The sequence below is a fragment of the Solea solea genome, chromosome 8, assembly GCF_958295425.1.
Source record: "Solea solea chromosome 8, fSolSol10.1, whole genome shotgun sequence".
Classification (NCBI taxonomy): domain Eukaryota; kingdom Metazoa; phylum Chordata; class Actinopteri; order Pleuronectiformes; family Soleidae; genus Solea; species Solea solea.
This window is the reverse complement of record NC_081141.1, coordinates 3508502-3534404: the sequence shown is the minus strand read 5'-3', so window position 1 is coordinate 3534404 and position 25903 is coordinate 3508502. Positions and strand designations below refer to the sequence as shown.

General features: G+C 41.3%; 2 protein-coding genes, 1 long non-coding RNA gene and 2 other non-coding genes across 7 annotated transcripts; 2 read left to right on the top strand and 3 right to left on the bottom strand.

Annotated features, from left to right (window-relative positions):
• Positions 1 to 1597: 1597 nt before the first annotated feature.
• On the bottom strand, positions 1598 to 1669 carry trnaw-cca (transfer RNA tryptophan (anticodon CCA)). The gene has a single exon. It is a non-coding gene; the product is annotated as a tRNA-Trp (tRNA).
• A 2013-nt stretch (positions 1670 to 3682) lies between these two features.
• trnaw-cca (transfer RNA tryptophan (anticodon CCA)) lies at positions 3683 to 3754 on the bottom strand. The gene has a single exon. It is a non-coding gene; the product is annotated as a tRNA-Trp (tRNA).
• A 3403-nt stretch (positions 3755 to 7157) lies between these two features.
• On the top strand, positions 7158 to 11444 carry chmp7 (charged multivesicular body protein 7). Its single transcript, XM_058637289.1, has 10 exons — positions 7158 to 7740; positions 7884 to 8049; positions 8274 to 8459; positions 8561 to 8688; positions 9535 to 9583; positions 9669 to 9788; positions 9868 to 9966; positions 10057 to 10114; positions 10626 to 10847; positions 10930 to 11444. The coding sequence occupies exons 1-10, from the start codon at positions 7478 to 7480 to the stop codon at positions 10983 to 10985; spliced, it is 1347 nt and encodes a 448-aa protein (XP_058493272.1). The 5' UTR covers positions 7158 to 7477; the 3' UTR covers positions 10986 to 11444.
• An 888-nt stretch (positions 11445 to 12332) lies between these two features.
• Positions 12333 to 21699, bottom strand: ccdc92 (coiled-coil domain containing 92). 3 transcript variants are annotated; one of them, XM_058637174.1, is made up of 4 exons: positions 21549 to 21699; positions 16912 to 17083; positions 16417 to 16458; positions 12333 to 14737 (listed from the first exon to the last, which is right to left on the bottom strand). In XM_058637174.1, the coding sequence occupies exons 2-4, from the start codon at positions 17045 to 17047 to the stop codon at positions 13926 to 13928; spliced, it is 990 nt and encodes a 329-aa protein (XP_058493157.1). In that variant the 5' UTR covers positions 17048 to 17083; positions 21549 to 21699; the 3' UTR covers positions 12333 to 13925. The 3 variants fall into 3 exon arrangements, with proteins under 3 accessions (XP_058493157.1, XP_058493158.1, XP_058493156.1); XM_058637175.1 differs by lacking the exon at positions 21549 to 21699 and adding an exon at positions 20582 to 20803; XM_058637173.1 differs by lacking the exon at positions 21549 to 21699 and adding an exon at positions 20505 to 20800.
• Positions 16823 to 24917, top strand: LOC131464600 (uncharacterized). Its single transcript, XR_009241188.1, has 3 exons — positions 16823 to 16888; positions 21356 to 21478; positions 24234 to 24917. It is a non-coding gene; the product is annotated as an uncharacterized LOC131464600 (long non-coding RNA).
• Positions 24918 to 25903: the final 986 nt, after the last annotated feature.

Sequence of the window (25903 nt, the reverse complement as noted above, 5' to 3'; positions counted from 1 at the left end):
GAATTATCTCCGTCTCTGCAGCGTCCAGATCATCCAAGGTAAGTGATTTCCGTTCTGTTGTCATCTTGTATTTTTCCATGTGCTGTTTTAGTTTTAACTTTTGCCTTTCTGGGTCCTTTTCAGTTTGACTGATTGCCTCAAAGTTTCCTTTGCCTTTAAAATCCAGGCAATCAACCTCTTTAGTTTATTCCAGTCCGAGTGGTTGTTGAACAACTTATCCATTGGGTCCACGTTCTCTTTGACCTTGATAGCGTTGACTGTAACTGTGGTTTTGATCCCCGGATCATCTTGAAGGCTTTCATTCCTTTTCACAGGTTGTTTTGGCCAATCACGTTCAGTCCAGTCCATTAATCCATGTTCCTCCTTGTACCAAACTCTTGGCCTTCAGGCCCCTGCTAGCTTGATCTGCAGGATTTTCTGCTGTACCAATGAAGCCTCCAAGCCTTCTCAAATCAATGTGACTCTATTTGCAACAAAGGTTTTGAATTGAGTAGTGTCATTGTCAGTGTACCTGAGCACGTTTGTAATATCGATCCAGAAGACAGATGGTTGCAGTGGAACTTGAAGTTCTTGACGTAACATCTTGTCTATCTTCACAGCAGTGTCTGCTGCTGTCAACTCAAGTCGGGGAATTGTGACCAATGTGCGTATTTTCTAGCAGTAGATAGGACACAGTGCCGTATGTATACTCTGAGGCATCTGAGAAATGATGTAGACGGGCTGTGACTGTACCTCCGAAGTCTGAAGGTTTCAAACATCTGTTTACATTGAAGTTGGAAAGGTGAGCAACATCTTCTTTCCATCTTTTCCAGTCTTCAGCATGTTTTTCATCAACGTTGTCATCCCAGCCATGTTGCTCCTTACAAAGTTCTTTCAGCAGAGTTTACAGTAGATAAAATACCCAGTCTTGTAGCGTAATGCTATAGGTCAGCCTTTTTCAAACGGAGGGGGCGTGGAGACTCTCCGGGGGGGGGCGCGAGTTCTGTTTCTTTTTTTTTTAAGTCCTAACTAAAGTTTAGCAGGCGGAACTTTTGGTCTTGCTATAAGCTGGACTCATTTAAGTGACGTACCACAACAAAACCTACACTGGTGACAAGATTTGGATAATAGAGAAGTTTCTGAGGGGCAAAAAGAAAACTGTGCAACTACGTCAGCCGAACGGAACAATGATTCCCGACGACCAAAACCCAAGACCAGAAAATGCCACCAAAGACCTCTCTGTGTGTTGTCTCAAAACATTGGCAGGGGGCAGCATTTGTATTGTTAAAACAAAAAAATTTAATGTGTGAAGTATTCTTTGTTATCCGAATGTATTTATTGTTTAAAAAATGATGCTATTATAGTTATAATTGCACATTTTGTATTTTTATTTTAAAATTGCTTTCTCACAAAGAAATATTGAGGTTATTTGTTTCGCTAAAGCAAAAATGTTGCGGGGCCCCCGGGAAATTTCTTCCTCCAAAGGGGGGCCCAACAGATAAAGTTTGGGAACCACTGCTAAAGGTGAAGGTATCTGTATGCCAAGATCCACACTTGCCAATATGCACAACAGACACTTGTGATAGACACACACCAGGCACATGTTTATGCATAATTTTGACCCTGACGTGATTTGAACACGCAACCTTCTGATCTGGAGTCAGACGCGCTACCGTTGCGCCACAGAGCCTGTTATACATCTAAAACATATCAGAAATCTTAGGTCTAAACTCAGAATATTTAACTTCAACAGCAGAGGCCGACAGAGGCTTGTTGCATGAATGGGGTGAAGTCTGCCGTCTCGGATTGCCTTGTTTTTTCAGGAGAAAGAAGCAGAACTACTCCAGGCCTACAAGAGCAGTGAAACACTTTGGCAGCCCCCTAATGTGTGTGTGGCAGTACTTAACTACGTTTAACTTGGCAGTGTTGTCTCAGTAACCTTAAAATAAAATAACTATTCAGCAGGTGTCGTTATTAACCAAAACTCGATATTTAACGAGTACCGGGCTGCGTTAAATGATGAAAGCTCCGACGTTACTGGTATGTTTCAGTAATTATCATCATTATCATTATCACCATCATCTATTATGCACATGATCTGCTGATTTATTTGCTGACTAATGATGTCATTAAAACATTATTTACTCATTCAAATCATGTAAATTCACATTTTCAGTTGTTTATAATGTGATATTGACTTAAACACAGATTATTTGTTTATATTTTTTTTGATTAATATTTTTATTTACATACATCACAAAGGAGCAATAGAACGACCATATTACTTTCCTATTTTTTGTCTTTCAAGGTGAGCGAAATCCAAACAAAGCTTATACATTTTTAAAAAAATAAAAGGAGGAAATGAAAAATAAATAAATAAACTAACATAAAATATAATCAAACTAACTAACTACAGGGGGATCTGTCAATCGTGAGATAAGGATGGAAGAGACCTGAAAAAAGTTAAGAAAGAATGCCACTTAGAATAACATTTAGCAGAATCAGATCTCAATGAATATTTAATTTTTTCAAGCTTTAGAAAGGACATAACATAGTGTGTTGCCTCTAATGCATTTATGTCAAGTATCTAAGGGAATATTATTTTGACAGTGGAGTTGCTGATGACATCACTTCCTGCAAAATCACCTGTGTAAGTTAATTTCCTGTTGTATCCCTCTTTCTGGTTGCTCTGAGGATGAGGCTAACATGCTGTACATGCTCTGAATGTGATCCATATCCATCCACTGTGAGACTGTGTTCAGGCAACGCCGTAAGTGTATATGTTTGATGTTCAAGGTGTTGAAAAGCATGAATAGCGATAGTTTTTTAGTACAAAGACAAAATTATTGTTACTCAATGTGCCTACAAATATGTAAATTCATATTTTCAGTTGTTTATAATGTGATATTTTCTTAAACGCAGATTGTTTTTATATTTTTGTTTCTTTATTTACAGTTTTCAACACATGTCAGTGAAGATATCTGAGAGTAAATGGTCAACTCCACATTATCGGGGATTTATTACATACATTTACATTTTTACATTTTTTCTCCAAAGTAACGTTACCGTTATGTTGGCAGCCCCCTAATGTGTGTGTGGCAGTACTTAGTTACGTAACTTGACAGTGTTGTCTCAGTAACCTTAAAATAAAATTATTATTATATTATATTATATTTTTAATTATTATTATAATTAAAAAAACTATTCAGCAGGTGTTATAAACAAAGAGTTTCTGATAGGGGTGGGCACTGAAACTCGATATTTAACGAGTACCGGGCTCCGTTAAATGATAAAAGATGTTACTGGTACATTTCAGTAACTATCATCATCAAATCTCACGATGCAAACCCTGGCAGACTTGTTAGTGTGTGGTGTGCTTGCTCATACGTACATAATACACATATACATCATTACATGATAATAATAGTGTATGAGTTATGTCCCAGCAGATGACACCAGGTGTCCTCCTGTGTACTTGGTTAAGAGGACAGTGATTTTTAGTCAGCCAGTCATCAGTCTGATTACACTGCCTGTATTTTGACTTGTGAAGCAAACAGCGCTCTATTGTTACTTCACCCCAAGGAAAAGGAGTGAAATATTGATTTTTGGTCGCTCTGTGCTTCCGTACTTGCCAATATGAGTTACAGAGGCTTGTTAGAATTTGTGACGGACACAGACGTTTATGTACATTGCCCAAGAATTTTGACCCTGACGTGATTTGAACACGCAACCTTCTGATCTGGAGTCAGACGCGCTACCGTTGCGCCACAGAGTCTGTTCAGATGTTGCTAACACTACTATGTTGTGTTAGCTTGTATTGCAGCTTCATTTAAACACACCATGATAAAGTGAGTGTTTCAACGCGTCAGTGTCCTGTCGGTTAGTTACTCTTCTGAATTGTGACTCAGCACATGGTAACAGGGATTAACGGCTAATAATGTGGACACGGAGTGAAGACCCGGGTTTGGTTCCAGTTTACAGTTCACACATTATTACTCCTATTGTAACCAGGATTGTTGTCAGTATTATCTACTGTACATGTTGACTCCAAGCCCAGTTTGTTTACTTGCTCCAGGACTGGAGTGATACTGAAACGCTGATGAAATTTAACATTTTATCTGTGAAGAAAACACAGAAAGACTGAAGGATTACCATCATGCAACACCTCTGCGGTCTCTTCATTAAGAGTTGGTGGACTGTCAGGTTATACACTTCACATCTTTTCGACTAACACCATATTATAGCAGTATTTATCGCATACCAGGGATCATGGATCAGTTTGTACAATAAATATTTCAGTTTGTAAAGAAAAATGCAGACTGCTGTTTTTTTTGAACAGCCAATTATTCAATTTTCTTAAGTTTCTATAAAGTAGTTAAAAAAAATGGATACATTTTTCTTCATGTTTTGATTTAGAATACAATGTGCAGTGTTCTCAATGCATCAAAATAAAAATTATTTTAAGGATGTTGTCCTTTATTCACATTTTTTAAACACACTGCTATTATTTTTAACACAACTGTAGGTCTACTCGAATATGACCTCCTCCCCAGTCGTCTGGGTCTGATTACACGGCCTGTATTTTGACTTGTGTCAGATGTGGGAAGATCCAGAGGGAGTCGAAGGTTACTGTAGACTGTGGCTGGGTGTCCTGGGCGGTCGGTCTGCTCCTGGTCAAACCTCTCAGCTCTGTGTCTTGTGCTTATGTCTTTCTGAGTGTTTATTTTTATTATATTGTATTATTTATATATCTTACACCGTGGGTCCGAGAGGACTGATTTCATCTGTGCTGTATGTCGTGCATGTGTATAGCATATTTGACAATAGAAAGTTGATAAGACGATAATAAACCTCCGGAAATCAACACCCTGTGTCTCCTGTCTGTAACCAGGTTTGTTGTCAGTACTTAATGTGTGTGATGACCTTGTGTGTAGGTGATGCAAGTTTGAGAACCACTGGTCTGAAGTACATATACGCTGATAACATTAAGGTAATGTAATTAACAATAACTCTATATGTTAAATAAGCTAACGTCGGAAAGAGGAAACTTTTAACATTGTCCATGTGGATGGGTGATTTTGTTGTAAAATAGCAAAGACTGCATGTGTGGAGAGTTGGCTAAACTAGCTAATGTTAGGTTGTTTAATTAACGTAACTATTTGTGGCTGATTTAAATATGCAGGGACAATTTTAGTTCGTTTGGAGGGCTGTGGTGCCGGAAGTTAGGTACTGAGGGCGCCGGCAACTGTTCCCCAAGGTAGAAGTCCCGAAGTTTTCACTACAATAGAGGATTTTGAGAGAAATCTCAAAAAATTGGAAGAAGAGACGGCTTCTAAGTGTATTACGTACAAGAAACAACTCAATTTCAGGGAAAAGAGCGCCCTGGGGTTTAGGGTTAGACCTGGAGAAGAAGTGAGGTTAGGGTTAGGGCCAAGATGACATGGGATGGCTATATTTCGTAGGCGTCGGCGGCCATATCGTTCAGCTCAGTCCTTGGGCCTGCACACAACGGCCCTCAGTACGTCACTTCCGGCACCACAGCCTTCTGAAAAATCATTGACCATATTGCAGTCAATGTTACTGCGCTTTTGGCTGACGTTGGTTCAAGTGTGTGGCAGTACTTAGTTACGTAACTTGACGGTGCTGTCTCAGAACCTTAAAATAAAATAACTATTCAGCAGGTGTTGTTATAAACAAAGAGTGTCTGATAGGGGTGGGCACCGAAACTTGATATTTCTATTTGCACTTGTAGACAGATGAAACAGCTTTTTTTGATAATGTCAGTAATGGAGCGGCAAAATAAGTGGAACAAAAATAGGCCGCAAGGTTAATCGATTACTTTAATTCAATAATAAGAAATATAGGAAGAGCGCAATACAAGACAATGTAATTTTACAGTATAAAACCAGTTCATACCAATTTAAACAGCACAATCTATATAGCATTCAACTGGTTTATGTGAGCATTTTCAGGTTACGGAGACCGTCGTGTAACCAGAGCTGGAAACTACTAAAATGGTCTATTCGAGTACTATTACGTTGATGATTTTACATAGAAGTAACCAAACAAATGTCATGAAGTTCACAGACTCATTTGTTAAGGAGCTACATTGCTAACAAGCTATCCAACACAAACAAGCTAGCCCGTCAACTAGCATACTACTGAATGCAGAAAAACGAATCCATGCTTTTATCACTAGCAGGTTAGACTACTGCAAAGCATTTTTTAAGGGTCTCCCCAATAAATATATAAAGAAATTGGAACTCTGCTAGACCTGTGTTAGCTGAACTGCCCTGGTTCCCTGTTTTGTATAGAATTAATTTTAAGGTTATGCTAATTACTTACAAAGCTCTGAATGGCATAGCACCTTCATATTCCTCTGAGCTTTTAATATCTTAGCAACCACAAAGGAAACTCAGATCTTATAATGATAATCTTTTAATTGTACCCAAAGTGCTCCACAAGCAAAGTGGAAGCTGCTTTTGTCCATTATGCCCTAAAACTATGGAACACTTGCCTCTGTACATCAAACAGGTGAGTTCAGTGAATATCTTTAAAAAAAAAGACTAGAGAGGTTATAGTTAACTCATCTTTCTCAGACTATTCTACATTTGTCTGCTGCTCTGATATGTTGCTGATTGGCATGTAAACAGCCACAGCAACAAAGAGAAATGACTGATTCTTTTATTATTGTGTTACATCCCCACTTCTCTGAGCCCACGATGTACATAGTGACATCTTGTGGTGGAACACAAACATAACAACTGCGTCACATCACAACATCACAAACAGTTTGGTCTCCTGCCCATGATAAGCGGTGGAAACTTACTGTCTATTTGCATTTTTTTTTTTTTTTTTTTTTTTTTATTAAAATGTCCTCTCAATAACTTGTGGGATTAAAAATGTAGTAAAGTTCAATCATTCCAAAAAACATACTGAAGAAACTGCAGTTTCTGCAACTACATTTATATCAGGAGCCAGGCAGCCATTATTTACCTCGATAGATTTACTCACAATGGACAAACTCATCATCTTTTTGACCTTTGATGCAGACTGATGGCTGCATAGATTCCCCCCAACACACTTGGAAAGAAATAATGAGGTGAGAGACATTTTCCTGCAAAAAAACACGACATTTTTTTAAAAACTTCTCTTCTTGTAGTGTAAACTGTCGTACATACTCCGGAGCAGCAGGGGGCCCTAATGCAACAACAGGCTGTTTACCAACCGCCATTAAAAGGGAAAAGAAGCTGTTGTTATGATTGTCAGTAACGTGGTGTTAGCTTGTCTTGTATCTCCGTTTAAATAAACCATGATAAAGTGAGAGTTTCACCGCGTCGTTCTGAGTTACTTCAGAATTGTGACTCAGCACACGGTAACGGAGGTTAACGGCTAATAAACGAGCTAACGTCAGTGGCCAGTGCCTCCTGGAGCCTGGTGTGTGGACACGAAGTGAACGAGACCCGGGTTTGGTTCCAGTTTCACATCATCATTACAAATGTCCGACGCCACCGGGACGACGCTGCCCCCGGACTGGGACGACGACGAGCGGATGAACTTCATGTTCTCTGACTTCAAGGAGAATCGAGACGTGAACACGACGGACTGGGACAGTAAGATGGACTTCTGGACAACTGCGATCCTGAAGAGCTGCAGGGACAGAAGAACCGTGTGTGTCAGTCTGCAGGAGCTCAACGGCATCTTCAGGAGAAAGGAGAAATCCCCACTGGGCCTGTCCACTGTCCTCCAGTCCATGATCAGGTCAGGTCACTTGAAATATTCCCCCTTCAACTTAAGTTTTACTCAAGTAAAATTATAGAATAGGTTTTAAAACGATTTCAGTCAGCCAGTCTCCTCCCCAGTCATCAGTCTGATTCCACTGCCTGTGTTTTGACTTGTGTCAGATGTGGGAAGATCCAGAGGGAGTCAGAGTTCGCTGTAGACTGTGGCTGGGTGTCCTGGGCGGTCGGCCTGCTCCTGGTCAAACCTCTGAAATGGACCTTCTCCTCTCTGGTTGGAAGCAGACGTCTCTCTATGGAGGAGTCCTTTGTTGTCATCGAACTTGTCAAGGTTTGTGCCTGGTGATGATGGAGCGATTCAGACGCTCCACAACATAATGTCGTGGAGCCAACACCATTGTTGTTCTCATGGTTGTGCTTTCAGTTATTGCTGTAGCTCACTGCACATTAATGCATTTATTACAAATGCTCGTGTATAGCATTTATATTGCAATACTAAGTATTGAAGAAAGTTAAATTCGACTTGACTTAAATTGACTTGTTTTGTTTTTTCAGGAGAAAGCAGCAGAACTCCTCCAGGCGTACAAGAGCAGTGAGTTTGCGTGTCGCTCCCTCCTGTCATTTCACGAGCTCCGCGTTCTCTCCTCTAAAGTCTGTGCCGATGAAAGCACCCTGTGCATGGCTCTACTGCAGCTGCAGAGGGAGAAACAAGTGATGGTGTCACTGCACGAAGGCGAAAAGGTGTGAAGTGTAACCTGACAGCCCACCGGCTCTTAACGAAGACTCCGCGGAGGTGTCGCAGGACGGTATAATCCTTCAGTCTTTCTGTGTCTTCTTCACAGATTGTTAAATTTCGCCAGCGTCTCAGCATCACTCCAGTCAATGATGTGGACATAGGCGTCTACCAGCTGCAGATCAGTGAGAAGCTGCTGGAGGAGCAGGTGAACAAACTGGGCTTGGAGTCTGACAGGTAAGTCTTCTCAAATATGACCTTTTATTATTGATCCGTTAAAAGAGTAAAGTACTTGGTGCTTGTTAGGGTGAATTCAACATCATATCATTATTGAAAATAGTATTAAACATGTTCTATGACATATTCAGAATTAAATTACTCCTTTACTCCAAGCAATGGAGACTGATTGCACTGCGTTCAGCTCTATGTTATAAATTTAGCATTATTAAAAGAGGCAACATAGCAAATACAGGCTGTAAAGTGGCTAATCTGTACACAGTAATAAAAATGACCAAACAATCGAACTGTTATGATAGAACTTACCAATACAACTTGTTTTTTTGATACATTTTATTTCGTATATTCACATTAAGGGTGCACAACAATCTAACAAGGAAATAAAACGAAATAAAATAAACAAAAATGAATGCATTATCTGTTGATAATGTTATATTTAATGTCCCGTGTCCCTCTCTGTCCATCCATTGGTTAAGGGTTGGAGATTGAGTTTTATACCAGCACTTTGTTACAGTTTTTTTTTTTTTACAAGCTATCAACAGTATTTTACATAGATACCCGTCTTTTTTAATAATCACATTCTCGTTTAAAACACAAAAATAGAGGACCGTCACATTGTTAGGAATTGAATATCCTAAGATCTTTCCCACAGTCATACATGCATTACCCCAAAAAAGTTTGGTCTTTTCAAAGCAATAATAGACCTTTCACTGCAGACCTTTCAGTGTCTGCATCTGTCACATGTGTCACAAACGCAGTACTTCATGTCCCTGTATTTAGTCAAAGCAGAGGAGTATTTAAAATGTTTTTAGCCAACTCTAACTGCTTTACATCACCTTTGTCCAGGTGCAGAGAGGAGGCGAGGGCTCTGCTGCGCCAAGGGAAGAAATCACAGGTTTATACTAATGCTAACGTTTTCTAAATCCAAGTACCTCATAGCACTCAGTTCAGTTAAGTCTTATTCACCATTTATGTTCCAGGCACTGAAGAGTCTGAGAGGCTGCAAGAGGTTAGAAAAGAGAGCAGACAACTTGCTTGCCAGTTTGGAGACGATCCGAGGAATCCTGGAGAGAATAGCCCAGTCGCAGACTGATAAGACGGTAATTAACCTCCCTGTATCAACACTCTGTGACCAGGTTTGTTGTCCGTATTTAACGCGTGCGATGACCACGTGTGCAGGTGATGCAGGCGTATCAGGCTGGAGTGTCTGCCCTCAGGCTCTCTTTGAAGGATGTGACTGTGGAACGTGCGGAGAACCTCGTGGATCAAATCCAAGAGGTACCTGTTTACATGTTTTACTTTAAAAAAGAATTTAAATGGATGTTTTCACGCCAGCATCTTCATGCAACCTTTCTATTTTTTGACCAGTTATGTGACACCCAAGATGAGGTGAATCAGACTTTATCCAGCGGTGTGTCCAGCGCAGGTATGTCCTTCTGTCACTGTTTACTTTTATTCAATGAGTTCAGCCAAAACATGAGTAAGCTGTTTATTTATGCAAATGTGTACATATTATACAGCTACATGATCTATAATGTCATTTGTTTAGTTGAGTTATGATATTCAGGATGCACATTTAGGTCTCAGTCGTGTGAGTAAACATGAAATTCGCTTGAAGTCTCATTGGAATGTTAAATGTATTGAAACAAATATGCAGAGATTTTTAAAGAAGATATTTATAAAGAAGATTATGCTTTGATCAGCCACGACATTTGACTCTGTGTCAGTGTCAATTCAGAATATATTGAATAGCCACCAGGGGGTGACTCCACTCCTTTTCACTCGGTTTCTAAAGTCACTAAACATTTTCCTGAGGAGTTCAGTCGCTAGTCTGAGGTTTTTAGTCAATAGAGTGTGATGAAAATATTGTAAATGAAGTCAAAATCGTTCTTCTGTGAGCTGCTCATGAGAGCTTATGTTGTGTATTTCTTTTACAGATGTGGACCTGGATGATTTGGAGGAAGAACTGAAAGCCTTGTTGGACGAGTCAAAGCCCGATTTACCCGAAGTTCCGAAAAACCCTGTGCGACCCTACGTGGGGCCTGGCCTCTCGGTGGACGAGCTGTCCAGCTTACTGCCCGCTGTCCCTCACTGTCCCGTCAACGTCACCACCGAGCAGCTGGAGGACGAGCTGAGCCACTTGACTCTCACCGATTCAGGTTTGTTGTTTCGCAAGTGATCGAGATCCTCTACAAATGGCACATAAATGTCTTAAAGTAACGCCGTCACCTCTGTACTCAGGAGTTGGAGTGAAGAAAGCATCGTCGCCTGCCAAGAGACTAGAGCCTTTGCAGTGACGACGTCACCGACCGTACGAAAAAGGTCTCTGCATTAACACATCAACAAAAACTGTATCTTGTTTGGGCCACACTTTTAAACAAATGCACTTAAGTAGAAAAAAGAGAGTTTATAAAAATAAATATCTAAATAAAATGTGTGTAAAATGATGTAAATTGATCTGGATGGAATTTTAGAAATGCCTATTTTTTTTAAATGGCTCTCAATTCATTCTTACAAACAGCAGCATTTCTGGTTTATTGTGATGTATTGATTGAAAGCGTCCGTCTTTGGTCGTTCTATAAAATGTAATTAAGTGGCCTTTTTTTGAAGTGTAAATATAAACAGAATGTTGTGCTAAATGTGTGTACGATCAGTCTCACGACATCTTACAGAATGTGTGTGTGTGAACTGAGAAGTTAAATCTCCCGTGAGTTGAACCCCGCGTGTTTCTCAGAGTAAAGTTTATTTTAATCACTCCTCTGTCTGTGGTGGTGTTTGTTTGGAGTTAAGGAGACTCGGTATCCACTCAGCGGTCGTGGGTGTTTTTACTGGTGGTAACACTTATGGCGCGTTTCCAGCGGCTCATCTCGTCTCGCCTAAAAAAGCCTAAAAATCTCCAATGCACATATTAAACTGTAATGTAAGGTGGAATGTTTCAACTATAAAACCTTTTTTTTTTTTTGCCCTCATTGTTTAATCCAAGTATTTGTAGCGTACTGGCCACCAGAGGTCACTAACAATCACTGACTGAAATACCTCACTAAATAATCTAGACACAAATGAGACACGAGATTAAAACACTGACCTGGTTTCGATGTTTATAGCTGAGTGGTGTTTTGGCAAGAGAGAAACCTGAGCCGACTAATATTCTAACAAAAAAAAAGTAGGACAATTCAACTCGTCTGACGTGTAAATATTTTTAATTTGTTCCACATCCACCGAGCAGCAGTAAACTGATTTATTTAAATATAGCAAAACAGTGTAAACATACGGTAGAAAGCAGGTTCATGGTCTGTTCTCTCAAGTGAGTTTAGTGTTTGATTTGTTTACATGGATGACTTTAGTCTGTCCCACACCACGATTTAAGCAACTTCTTTCTGTAACCATAACGCTGCTTTCCCTGCGACTCAACGAGGACACCCAGTGGCCAGATGATTGAACTACACACGTTTGTGCACTTAAACCGAGATAGACGTCCCATTTCATTAACAGCAGACTCTCAAACTCAGGTAGATGTTTCTTAAAAAGGTACTCTATCGCCACGTCAGCGATGTGAAACGTCCACTTACCAAGCGCCAACTCCTGAAGGTCAACAAATCCTCACCTCATGTCGTCTTTTACTTCCAAGTAACCAAGAAACAAAGTAACCAAACCCAAAAAAAGCACAGCTTTATTGTATTGATTTCCGATACTTCAAGGATGTTAAAGTGAAATGCAGATTATGGAGTGATTATATTTCTCATCACATGTTCCCGGTGCCGTTAACTACTGTCGATTTATCAGAGGTGCTTTTGTTCTTTAACAATAAATAAAAAAAAAAAAAATCATTACAAATGCACAGCCTTTATAAAGTACAGATAATATCACAAAATCATGTAACAGCAGTTGTCAAAAATGCCCTCATATCACAAATAACATCGATGCATTTCGTCGAAGCCACTTCTCTCAATGGCCTTCATTGTTTCTCTCCCGACACACACACACACACACACACACACACTTCCATTCTCTCTGTGACACGCACACAAAGACACACAAACATCCTCCCACTTCACCGTCCTGCATCCAAACATGTACGCAAGCTTCTGTTTTTGCCGTCACTTTGGATTCAATTGCACGTTTGCAGATTCCGCCGAAGATAGCGATTTTTATACTGATATCACGAGAAGATGAGAGGTTTTCGGAAGCATTTAAGTTTGATTATGTCGTTTCTATCCTACGAGGCGGCAGACATCTTGTTATATAGTTTGTTGTTTATGCCCGGACCTTTGCGGAGGAGACAGTGATATGTCGAGTTAACTACTATAGCCGTCACCAACACTACACAGCTTTTGTCGTTGAACCAGTCAAGCAGGCACTGATGCAGATATTTGGCTGAGAGTGTGGTGTGTGTGCACCACATGAAGACCCCCGTTCAGACTCCACATCCGTCCAGAGACGTCCCGTCACAAGTGGTGCGATTTGAAAATCATTTCTTTGGAGTACGATTCGGAGTCCGGTCTCGTGGGAGAGACGGGAAAAGTACTATTCTCACTGCTGCGACATGAATTAAGAATGTTACTGTGATGTAAGGGGGCTGAAAAGTGTCAAAATACTGTGAAACTGCAGCGGCAGGTCAGAGGAGGGGTCCTCTAATGCTTCCCGAGGACTGTATATAAAATGGACATAGACGTCTCCTACAAATAAGCACCAGGTGTCAGTCACACTCGCGTGTGCTGTGCTGTATCATCTACTTTCCTTGAAATGGGAACATGGTTTACAAAGTTGACATGTTCTGAAACTAGTGAGTGAGGAAGTTAATGGACTCTGTCCGTGTTCTACACTCGATGGATCAGATGTGGAGACGAATTCAGGAAGCACGAGGACCTGACCTTCAGACCTGCGCCCGGTGCAGTCCACTTGTGATCAGGTCACTTTGGTCGGATGTTAACAAGTCTGAATGGGGTTTGACGATAAGGTATAAGCAAAAAACAAAAATCAACATGTGTGTAATACAAGATTTCAATTTTGTTGTATGAGAAACATTTGGCATGCTTTAGAGTAGTCTTTGAAAGAATATTTATGGAATACCATAAACAAAAAGGTGATGTTTTCTTTTTAGATTGCAGTGTTGTGTAAAAAGCAGGCTACACAGTGGGTCAGGCTCCTTCCTGCTCTTGCAGTAGTAGTGTATATACAGTAGATGTGTGTGTGTGTGTGTGTGTGTGTGCGTTGATGTGCATGTCAGCATAGCAGTGTCAAACTGTCCTGTCGGCTCCCGAGCGCTTCCGCACGACCTTCTCCTCGCTGACCTGGTCCACCGCCAGCGTCTCCAGCTCTGCCTGCGGCGGAGCCACTGGAGGGTTGCCGTGCGGGATGCGGTGTGCGACACCCACGTGAGCCCTGAACTGGCGGTCTCGAGCGGGGCTGTGGCGAGGGCTGGCCATGGCACCCCCCAGGGACGGGACGGAGGAGCGATCAGAGGCGATGGGAGGGATGACGGCGGGCCGCTCGCGCACGACCTGCGGTTCTGGGGATTCTCTGCCCGCTTGAAGGAAGGGCGTGGGGTCAGGCATGGCATCGACCGTCTCCCGCAAAACCAGCCGCCTTCCGTCTGAGCCGACCCGGTACACCTCTGTTAACTCTGGGTGAAGAGGCTGGGAGAGGCTCTTCTTCATGCGGCGACGGGGGGTCTCAGGCTGTCTGTCCTTGGCTGGAGGAGGCGTGGGCTTGTATGAGGCTACTGGACTGACATTGGGGCTGGCTTCAGAGGAGCTGCCAGCTAACAACTTCTTTTTAGTGGCATGAAGTTGTGAGGTAAGGTAAGCAATGGTGCTTGCTCTCTGCTCGAGCTCCCCGGAGAGAATCGCCAGCTTATGGCTCTTCATCTTGAGCTCCTCCAAATACTTCTTCTCTCTCTCCTTGATGGTGTTTTCCAGGACAGAGATCATGGCGTTCTTCTGCTCCAGGTCCCTCAGCAGCTCCGTGTTCTCCTCCCCCTTCTTCTTCAGCTCGGCCTCAAGCTCCTCGCACCTCCTTTGCAGCTCCTTGCAGCGGACCTCGCTGCTGTCTGCACACACAGTAAAAGACGAGTGAGATCAGCAGCCTCTTACCTGTCTGCACGGATGCATCCTGGCGATACACAGTCAGGTGAGCAACACCGACACCCCCGCACACCCAGACTGGACCGATCATTAGTGCATTAGGTGCAGCCACTGAATATGTGCAGCCTGTCTGACGGAGACTATATGATCCTATAGAGACTCATTTGCAGTGGACAGATAACATCAGGCTCACGTTACAGCGCTATAGAAAACAAGGGCACCGCTCCTCTGACCTTCATCACTGCTGCCCCACCCTGTTACAGCTGAAGCAACCGTGCCTGCTTCTGTGCCCACATGACAAAACAAACTATAGAGTGGTGCATTGGGTCACAAAATGTCAGTTAGAAAAATCTGTGCTGGAGCCGGCTGGGTACACCCTGGACAGGTTTCTCAGTCCCACCAGTGGGTCCAATCCGGCCCCCAGGTACAGATAGCTGTGGTTAAATGTTTTGCGCCTTTGTAAATGGTTAAGACAGGTGTGACATTGTTGAAATGACACTTGTTTTTCTCAAGAAAGTTGTTTTGGAAAAAGATACTTAATGTAATGTAAAACAAAGGGAAACATTTGGAGTGCTTGTTGTTAATAGGTTATTATGCTATTATTTGACTGGTCCAGCCTACTTGAGATCAATCCACGAATCCAAGAAAAAATTTCCATTTTCATATACAGTCTGTTGTGCTTTACATATATATACATCTCTGTATGTCGTAGTTTTTAATGTTTGATTTATACATGTAAATGTCCTACGGTCAGTCTTCTATATCTTACTGCTTTAGACTTTCAGCCCAGCTGGAGCAGCTGAGCCCTGCTGCACCGAGCAGGTTGCCGGCCGTGCATTAGCGCAGTGGCAGATAATCTAATTTCCTGCACTCCAACATTACTCAGATATTATGGGCTGGGCTGGACCGTGTTGCAAAGCTTCTAACCAACCATGCTGTGACTCCTGGTGAGACGCATCAGTGGGGTCATCAGTAGCCTGCAAATAAGCTAAACTTCATGCAGCCCTTTGGGGGGGGGGGGGGGCCTTCATGACTGTACTGTGCTGAGACAGTGAAGCCAGTCCTAAATCACATCAGTGTTGTGACTCCATGTCCCGGCCATGGTAACGTGGGGGAGGGGTAGCTAGCGGACTATGTGGGAGTGCCACAATGCAATGCTTTTTAGGTGGGACTTGGGACTTTGTTACCAGGGAACGGATAGAATCCACTGAAGCGAGTCCAGAAAACACAAATTTAAAGCCCTGACTGTTGCATTGTGGTCTGTCTGCTGACAGATTGGGGAGGAAAAGTAATTTAAGTGACTTCAAAATGTGGCGTGGTTGTTCTTGCACGACAGTTAGAGTACCAGGTGTTATTAGGTGTACTGTACCTAATAAAGTGGCTGCTTAGTGTACACCATATTAAGTATTTCTGAATCAAACAAACACACTAACAGGTTTACCTATTGTTGTAAACTGGGAAACGATGCGATCTCCCTTGCAAGAGTAATAAGTCGAGTCATACCGCAGCAATGTCGTCAGAAGCTAAACAATAACAACACCTCAGCGACAGTTAAATATTAATGGCTGTTAATGAGAATAAGTCACTGAGTTTTTACTGCTTAAACTCATGTGCTTCAGTGTTTTACCGTGTAATGGTGTCTTACCAGAGGGATCGGAGCTTCTCACAGTGAGCTCGTATGTCAGGTCTGTGAAGAGAAAGGAGGGTTACTCACATGTCTGTGCCGTGTGTACATTTCACCCGCACAACAGCAACGGATGTGTGGTGGGAAACACATCGTCCACCATATGGTGATGTATTCATTTGACAAGATTAGTGAGAGTTCCGCTGTAGCTTTGGTGACAGGTTAGTGTCAGAAGGATACACACACGCAAGACTTAAGCCTACTGTGTCTGGTATTCGTGAGAACTAAGTCACCATTTTGCTTGTGTTTATTACATTTATTTCATGTTGCACCACTACAGTGATGTCATGTCCCACAAATTTCCCTTTAAATTGTACATTTACACCAATTTTCATTATTAACATGTGCAATTTGCTCTATTGTTTTCAGATATCGCCTAAGAAGGTGAAGAACGTGCTGGATTTCTACCGGAACATGACGAGAAGAATTGCAGGTATTTGTGACCACGCTGCTCACCTGTGCATTGCTGTTGCAATCTGCGGATCTCTGCGTGCAGACCCTTCAGGGTACTGGCGTGATCCTGCTGCAGGAACAGCAGGTTCTTCTGTGCGCTATGCAGCTGATTTTCCAAAGTAACGTTTGCCGATGCCATAGCTAACAACGTCAGGACTCACACCAGGATTTCAACCTACAGAAAAAGAGAAGAGAGTAAACAAGAGACGGGGAGAGAGAGAGCAGGCAATAAAAAAGTGATCTGACAAACAGGCTGTTAATTCTCACCCTTTCAGCTAATAGACATCTGGGTTATAGGATGTGCTCCAGTTCTGTGTTGTCTGCAAACTGGCCAACACAATTTGCTTTTAGATGAAATACTATTTTCTAATCACCACTGGAAAATTAATTAGAATGTGACTGTAATTGAGGTAGAGAAAGTCTTCTAGTAATTTTACGACCGATCACTGAAATGAAGCTGCTGATTTGAGAGCCTGATGTCGAGCAGTGCACATCTGAACAGTGACACTAATCTTATAGACTATACATGGTAATCTAATCTACACTGTATATATTAAAACATCCGTAACAAACTATCTCCCTTAGCATCAAAGATAGGAAAACTACGTTTTAAACTGTAATTCAACTGGCAAATTAGAAAGTCTTAATTATGAAATACTCTATCAGGCACATACACAATATTTGCTAATATCAATTTAAAAATCTAATGTTGAGACGAAGGATGTCAATAAGCATGAGGAACTATCGGCTGTACAGATGTTTCAAAGAAAAGTATAATTTATTTAGTTTTGTTCATTTGTTCATTTTGTTCATTTCTCCTCTTCTTCATTTGCACAGTAAACTTCCATCTCAAAACACACGCTCTGGCTGTTCGGGCTGCGATGGAGACAATTAAAGTACACATAAAAGGTTTATTCTAAAACAATTACAAACAAAGTGATTATCCACTTATACAAAACATATCTATGGGTAGTCTATGGGTCTTCCTCCACTTGAAAATATCACACACACACACATACACCTAACAAAAATCACTGGACACACAAACAGACATCACGATGACACTGCGTGTGGCATGGAGGTTGCCAGTCTGCCTTGCCCCACCCCGCTCATCCCTCTATTCACTGGTCAGCCTTAGCCCCAGAGCGAGAGCAACAATCACACAATCCCAGCATCTCCACCCTCCAGCCTCACAACTGTAATGGGCTGAGAGTTCAGAGCACATTGATCCCAGTGAAGCAAAACACCCGCCCCCCTAAGTGCAGAGCAAGCCTCTCCCTGCACACACACACACTCAGTGTGCTTGAATAAAACATCCCAGCGCTTCTCCTCCTTACATCATCAGCTCACTAGCATGAATAATCCAGTATATCCCATTTCCCTGGACACACTCTCCAGTTTGAGAAGTTGTCTATGTATATTTTTCTTAATTTTCATTAGTTACAAGAAGGAAAGCTTATGATAACCAAAACACAAGAGTGGCCATCACAAATAGAGCAACTTGGTGTGCCAGAAAGAATGATGAGATAATCTATTATTGATGAGCAATGTGGTGCTCTTCCGGTAAAGCCTGCGTCGCAAGCATATCTCTCATCCCAGCCCCTTCCTAGAATAGCTTCGATGGCTTTCCAGTTGCAAAGACATCATCACCTCAGTCAAGTTCACAACAGAGCTCAGGCCACAACCCAGCGGTTACAGTTACAGTTTACCTCCCTTTGTTCAGGCACAATGTACAGGTTATATCGACAGTCGTCTGCTCTGAAAGACAGAAAGGTTTTGTCTGGAGCCAGTGTGATGCATCACTCTGTGTCTTCATTTTCCAGCATTTCCCCTCATAGGAAACATAAATAATCAATGAATTGCAGCAACATGAAACAAGAGCTAGTAGCCGAGCTAACACAAGCTTAGCATCCACTGCTTCTCTTTTCTAAACTCATCTTTAGCCTTTTGATGAATTAATAAGTTGTGAAAATGAGGAACAGTGTTCCCAGAAACTCAAAATTACAATGTCCTCAAATCTTGTTTCATCCACAAACCACATGATATGGAGCAGATAAATCACAAAATATTATATAAAAATCAGATAAAGCAATGAATCGATTATCAAATGATTAACAATTGATAAATCATTGCAACCTTACATCAAAGGCACTTAAAACACAATAAGGAAAAATCAACCTACCACCTCCATACACTGAGCATCAGATAGGGGAAGAAAAGTGACTTTAAACATAACATGGTTGTTTGGGCCAAATGGGCAGGTCGGATCTACTGGGATTTTCACAAACAACCATCCCTAGTGTTTACAAAAACGGTCCAATCTATCGAGTCGCAGTTCCCTAAGCAAAAATACAATGTTTCTGCCAGAGGAGACTAACAATAGAAATAACTACTTGTTACAATCTCTACACACACAACATGTTAATAAACCTTGAATCAGGCTGCAGGTGCCACTCCTATGAGGTGCAAGTGTCCCCTGCCCTGTACCTAATAAAGTGGCCATTGAATGTATATACCTCGTCAACGATATTTAGTCAAAATAAGAAACTAAAGCAAAAACCAGTGTAACTGTTACAAACACTGGCTGCATTGTAACAGGACACAGAGCTACGTGTTTGCCGGCAGGGACGTTCGATGCTTCAGTTTCAGCACCTGCATTGCGGACAGCACCCACAACCCACGGCTCCTGTTTTTAAAGCAGCTGCTCGTGGCTCGTGGCGGACACTGACACGAGCTCATCAGGACTCGAGCAGTGGCATCACCGTGGACGTGACGTGACCTTCTTTATCTCTACCAGAGACAACGTTCATGATCGTAAATCAAGAAGCACGAGAGGACCAGGCGCGTTTGGGCGACGTTCGTTGTTGTTGTTCTTTTATGACCTATTGTGCTTTAGGATGTCATCATCATCATCATCATCATATCATCATCATCATTATCCCGGTGTCCTTGCAGCTAATGCCGTGTTCAAGCAGAAGCTGCTCACTTTCAGCAACCGCAAAGCAAGCTAGCTAACCGCTACTTGACAACGTCACACCAAAGCCCCTTTCACAATCCGACACACATTCACTCACTCACACACACACAAGGAAATGTGGCATTGGCATAATATAAACGCTGGTTATTTTGATAAGGGACGTGTTCTGGAAAATTCGGCATATAATTTATTTGTACCGAGGAATGTTTCCAATTAAAGTGCGAGGTTTATCAACACATCGTTGCACATATTGCTTGCCCTATTTCCACTCCCATTTTAATACATTCATACTTAAATCATGTATTGTGTGACCCTAAGCCTCCTTTATATTGTGTTGTTACAAAAACACCAACGCAAATGGCTTGTATGTTGAAACCTACCTAGCAACAATAATAATAAAAAAAAGAAATTCTGAATGTAACGGTTATTTACCTCACAAAGGAGCAGCCAAACCCACTGTGACAGCTACATGTCATTCAAGTAAACCTGTTAAACTGGCGCCGAATTAATGAAATAAATGACATGTGTCCTCAAAATAACACTAAACAGTGGACATTTTAAAATGTGTTTGAATGAATGAACTTAGCTTTAGCCTCGCTGAAAGGCTAGCGGCGCTTACCTTATTATGGCTGAAAAGACGCAAACGTCGAGTATTTTATAAGGTTGTAAAAGTGTCGTTGAACGGACGAGCCGCACCTGCTAAGTGCGTTATTCCGCCTTGCGGGACATGTCGGTGCGGCTGTGTGACAGAGCCTCGCCTCGGTGCTCGGTCCTCGGTGAGAGCGCAGAGACTGAGGCGGTGTCACTGTCCTCTCATCTCCCTGAGCTACGAGACAAAATAAAGCGGTGCATGATGGGAAATCAGGGAAAGTATCTTTTGGCCTGAAGGCATTTTTTAAAAAGGACACTTTTTTTTTTAAATTAACCTTGTCTTTTAATACCAGCAACAGCTTTTGATATCTAGAAACTTACAATTAAAAAAAGATTCCAACACAAGTGAAAAAATAATTTCCTGACCTGATAGGACATGAAATTTAGCTCAAACGATTGTCCGGACGTCCTACAGCTCCCAGTAACCAGCGTCATCACCATAGCAACAGTATTTGTGAACCCTGTAAATGGCGATGCGTTTACGCCATCTAGTGAAAGTTTTGCAATATAGCGTTACTGCAATAATTTTTTTTTTTTTTTTTTAAAGGTGGGGTGAGAGATCATTTTCTGGAGCATTTATTTTATTGTGTTGCTTAAAATTCTGATTGTGACGAATGATTTAATGCACTGTCACAAAAGAAAAAATCCACTGTGGATTAGACAGCAGAGCCGGCCCAAGGCATAAGTGAACTAAGTGGCTGCTTGGGGCCCCCCAGTAACATGTGGAGAAAAAAGCATTTTTAATAATTTAATCGATTGTGAAAGAGCTTCATAAAGGTATCGCAGCTCTTCATAAGTTACTGCATTTTTCTCTTGCAGTTCGAAAACAATCTTCCAGTTGGAAACACGTTTGTACGCCGCTCACTCCCTGCACCAAAGTCCGTGGAGAAAATCAGCGATTTAACCATAAAGGAGATTGTTAATCCCCTGCTGCCTCCACAAGTAAGTTTAACCGTGTTATCTTGATGTTTCTGAATATTTGTTGAGATTGACCTCAGTGACACATACTTACCAAGAAGAGCACGAGTGCAGCAGCAGGAGCAGCTTCTGTGTCGCTGTGAGGTAAAAACACAGAGTTTCTCTATGAACTCTGGTGTGGGAGAATGAAAGGGTTCAGTGAGTCCTTTCATGTCCACTGTGAGTCAAACTGCTTTGATCAAGTAAAAAAAAATAAATAAAGAAAATACAATAGATAATTGATGGAATTGTCTGGGTGGACACCAGAGGGCAATGTTGCTCTTTAATTACAGTGAAGGCCCTTCATCATCATCATCATAGTGGGGGAAACTCCTCCCATGCTGCCATCACACATCAGTCCTAACATCAAGATGAAAAATTAAATAATTAATGAATTATTTCAATAAAATGTCCACATGTCCAATAATTGAGTTTTTTTGCCTTTTGTTTTCTGTAAATTAAAACTTTAATCTTTCCCTTAACCCTTAAATTAAATGACACATTTAACCTTTTCTAATCTCCTCTGGAAGGCGGTTTCATATTATGAGAGAAAGTACTTGACAACAGTGGAGATTTTTTAACAGGAAGAAACATTTGGCCAGTACAGATTATGAATTATGAATAAAATTCACTGTGGGTTCAATCCGGCCAGATTTATCATGACAAAACATGTAAACAGATCTCTGGATTATATCATAATAACCAACAAGGATATTGTCAATTTTGATTTGAACCGTTTTGAACATCTCATCTCAATATTATATACTTAAATATGTGTTTTTTTTGTTGTTTTTTTACACAACCAGAATAATTTTTTTCCAGATTACAAACGGTATGTATGTCTCATGTGTTGTACCATGTACAATCTTCATATATGCGTGTTTGTTTGTCTTCAGAAATGATTACAGTGATGAAGTAAGTCAGTCTGGGTACAGTAGCCTTTGCACACTGACCCAAAGTATCACCTTTTAATTATTTCTGGCAAAAGGAATTCCCCCCCGGTGACACAGCTACTGCTATATAACGATAGAAACCAAAAACAAAAGCATCCATTTTCATTTCCCACTTGAGGAACGAGTCTCGCATGTCAAACCAAAACATCTCATGGAATAAATGAAATTATTGTCCAGCTCCAGAGATGTTATTTTTCTGAATCAGCTTTTAATCTCCCCCTGGCTTTGGCATGTTTGTGATGGAGGGGGGGGCGGGATTAAATTTTTCTCCTTTTATTATGTTTAGAGTTTCTGGCTCACTGCCCGGCTGCCAACGGAAAGGTAAGTTATCTTCACCTCAGCAGAAGTGAGGTGAAAACTAATTCCCCGACAGCGACCGCAGCCTTCCTGGTGATTTGTTTTACTTACTCACCACTAGTAATCTCCATATATCATAACAGGTAGTAAAGTCGCCCCCAGTGAGAGACACCGACCAAACAAAACAAACAGGCACCGACTCTGGACTCCTCCTGTGACTCTGACGAGTTTGTGGTTGTTGTTTTTTTGGCCTTTGCTCGCGGGAGATCCGGCGCTGGGAAGAATCCAGCAGAGAAATGTCCTTCACACGAGCTGACCGCAGCTTCTCTCCCTGCAGAGGTGTCCACAGTGGGATCTTTTAACAACCTGGAATGCCTCATAAATGTGTCTGTGATTTACTGTTGTGTGTGTGAGATTGATATTTTTCTTTTAATGAAGAAGGCAAGAGAAATACATTCTTTCAGACACATGCACTCAGAGTTGACGCTGTGCAGACAGTGGAAAGGGCTCTGGACATGGGACTGCAAGTTGTTTTTTTAAGCGTATACCTTTTAGTCTTTTCGTGGACTTTTAGTCGTCAGAGATTTTCCACTTGGTATATAGTTGCTGGACAATGAGCTGATCGCACAGGTTTTGAGATGAAATGTAAGCCCCTTTCAAACGGTTCTGTTTTACTGCCCCTGCGCTGACGAGCCGCCAACACCAACACTTCTCAGGTTGTAATAGTTTTACAGTTATTATATTGTATTTGGCAAGACAGGTTGACTCTTAACTTAACTGAAACCCCAATTTAATTTTCCAAGACCCTTTTATAGTATATATTTATATATATACTGTAAAGTGTGTCATCGATGTAAAAGAGTGACTTGTTTTATCTCTAAATCTACTGTATATACATTTTCATAATATTACCTATTATTGGACCTGAGCTAGGCTTTAAAAAATGGACACAATCAGATGTTGAGAGTATTGTATAAGAGTACAGAGTGCAGCCCACTCCACCGAGCTGCTCGTCATATTTTAACCAGATGTCGAGTCTCACGTCTACAACATACTTTTGAATCCTCTTCCCTGTCCAATGGTAAATGGACCCAGAGATTTTTTTTTTTTTTTTCTATTTTGATTTGCTCGTTGCCTGCGCGGTATGGAAAGTATTTGTCCTTTCAAGTTCTCGCACTGGATCTACAGGCCGAATGCCGGTAGCATCTGGACTTCAAAAATAAAGAGCCCAGAATATGTGAAATGAGCACTTAAATGAAAGCTTATTTTCAACATTTAATCATCTTCCCTGACACCGTTTTGCACCTTTCTATTACTTCATGACAAATTTACTATGTGGAAAAAAAACACAGGGAATTACAGCCGGCGTGTTGCATACATGGAAAGACCTGCGATGGAATCACTCCAAACTGTCAGTGTCTTTATTCTGCAGGAAAATCCATGCTTTCAATGTAACCTTATTTTTTTCTTCTTTTTCTTCTCTTTTACAGTCTATTTAAAGTCCAGAGAGAGCAGCAGCAGCAGCACTCGATGCCATTTAAAGTGACACTTTAATCACGAGCGGTTAATGGACCACTAATGGCAGACTTTGATGTGGCTGTAAGTCAAGGTGCCCGCACACACGGGCCTCGGCGAGGGACACGTGTTTGCCATGGTATGATCCCTCCAAACATACTGGTGCGTGACACGCTGTGATAAGACATAACTCAGCTCCAATGAGCGAGTGAAGGAAGAAAACATACAAGCTCACAGATAAGATAAGATAAGACAGAACCTTATTAACCCTGAAGGAAATTCTTGTTCCAGGTTGCTCCAAAAGTACAAAAATAACAATAACAATACAAGATTTCATGCATCAAAAGTGAAATACAAAAAAAAGAGTGGTAATGATGTCATTCTTTGTCAAACACAATAAAGCCAATAATATTGAAATACAAAAAATAAATATTGCACATGAAATTGAGAGTCATTGCACATGGTAATGAGCTCTAATACTGTTACTGATACTGATTACTTGTAGTGATCTCACTCCGATAATAAACATGTTAGCTTTCCTTCCCGCAGAAGGGGGAGGAGTTATAGACAGGACAGGAAATGAGAGGAAAGGGTCATGTGCACTCTGCTCGAGACTAGCATCATCATTTCTCTCATGTGTAGACAACATATAATAAACATAGGAATAAAAAAGTTTATTTTTTTAATGACTATTTATTTGATGTTGAACGTTGCAGTGTATAACTTATGGTGATTTTTGTTGTTGATATTATTATTGTTATTCTGCCTCTGCTTTTGTTTGTGTGCTGTGTTCTGCTGATTAGGGATTGTGTCAAGAAATACTATCAGACCTGACTGAGGGAGCGCTTGTCGGCGCGCACACTTCCTGTCTGGACGACACAAGATTTAAACACCACTACACTGAGAGTCAGAGAAACGTGAAGAACTGATAAGTCAGAGTCGACAATGGTCATCTTGTACCAAGGTTACATTGTGCAATACAATGAAGAATAATAATAAGCTGCATTTAACGTTTTTTATTTCTTATCATTAAGGTAAAAAAAAAAGGCCACAGTGTGATGCTTTCCACAGCAGCAGCAGCAGCAGCAGCAGCTGATTCAGCTGTTTATTATAAACTATATTCTGTCCCGTGACACAGCTGTGAGGATCATCAAGAAAGTATGGAGGCTAAAAAAATAGATAGAGGCCTAACACTGATCCTTGAGGTACACACAGAGTGAGGACCATCAATTTACTGTATCCTATAAGGAAGAAATGTAGCAGACGATACAATAAATCTTAATAATTTTGATTCAGGCCTCAGCCCTATTTGGTTTGAGGTTGATATTGATGTTCTAGTCCACATAGTCTAAGTGTGATACACTCTTACTCTCTCAGAATATCCCAGTTTGGTTGACAACCAGAAAAGAAGCAGAGGCAGACATGCCTTTCCCAGATTCAGAGCAGTAATAAAATCCTCCAGGCTCCTATTTCGACCACCTCAGCCATCGCCTCTGCGCCACCATAATCACTGCTCCAAGAAACAGCTCAAAGGTTCTCTGATTTTCCAAAGACATGAAACTGGTTGTATGTTAGACACATTTAATCCTGGTGTCACAAAAAAAAAAGAAGAAGACGGCAGACATCTTCATTCCATGTCCCCACA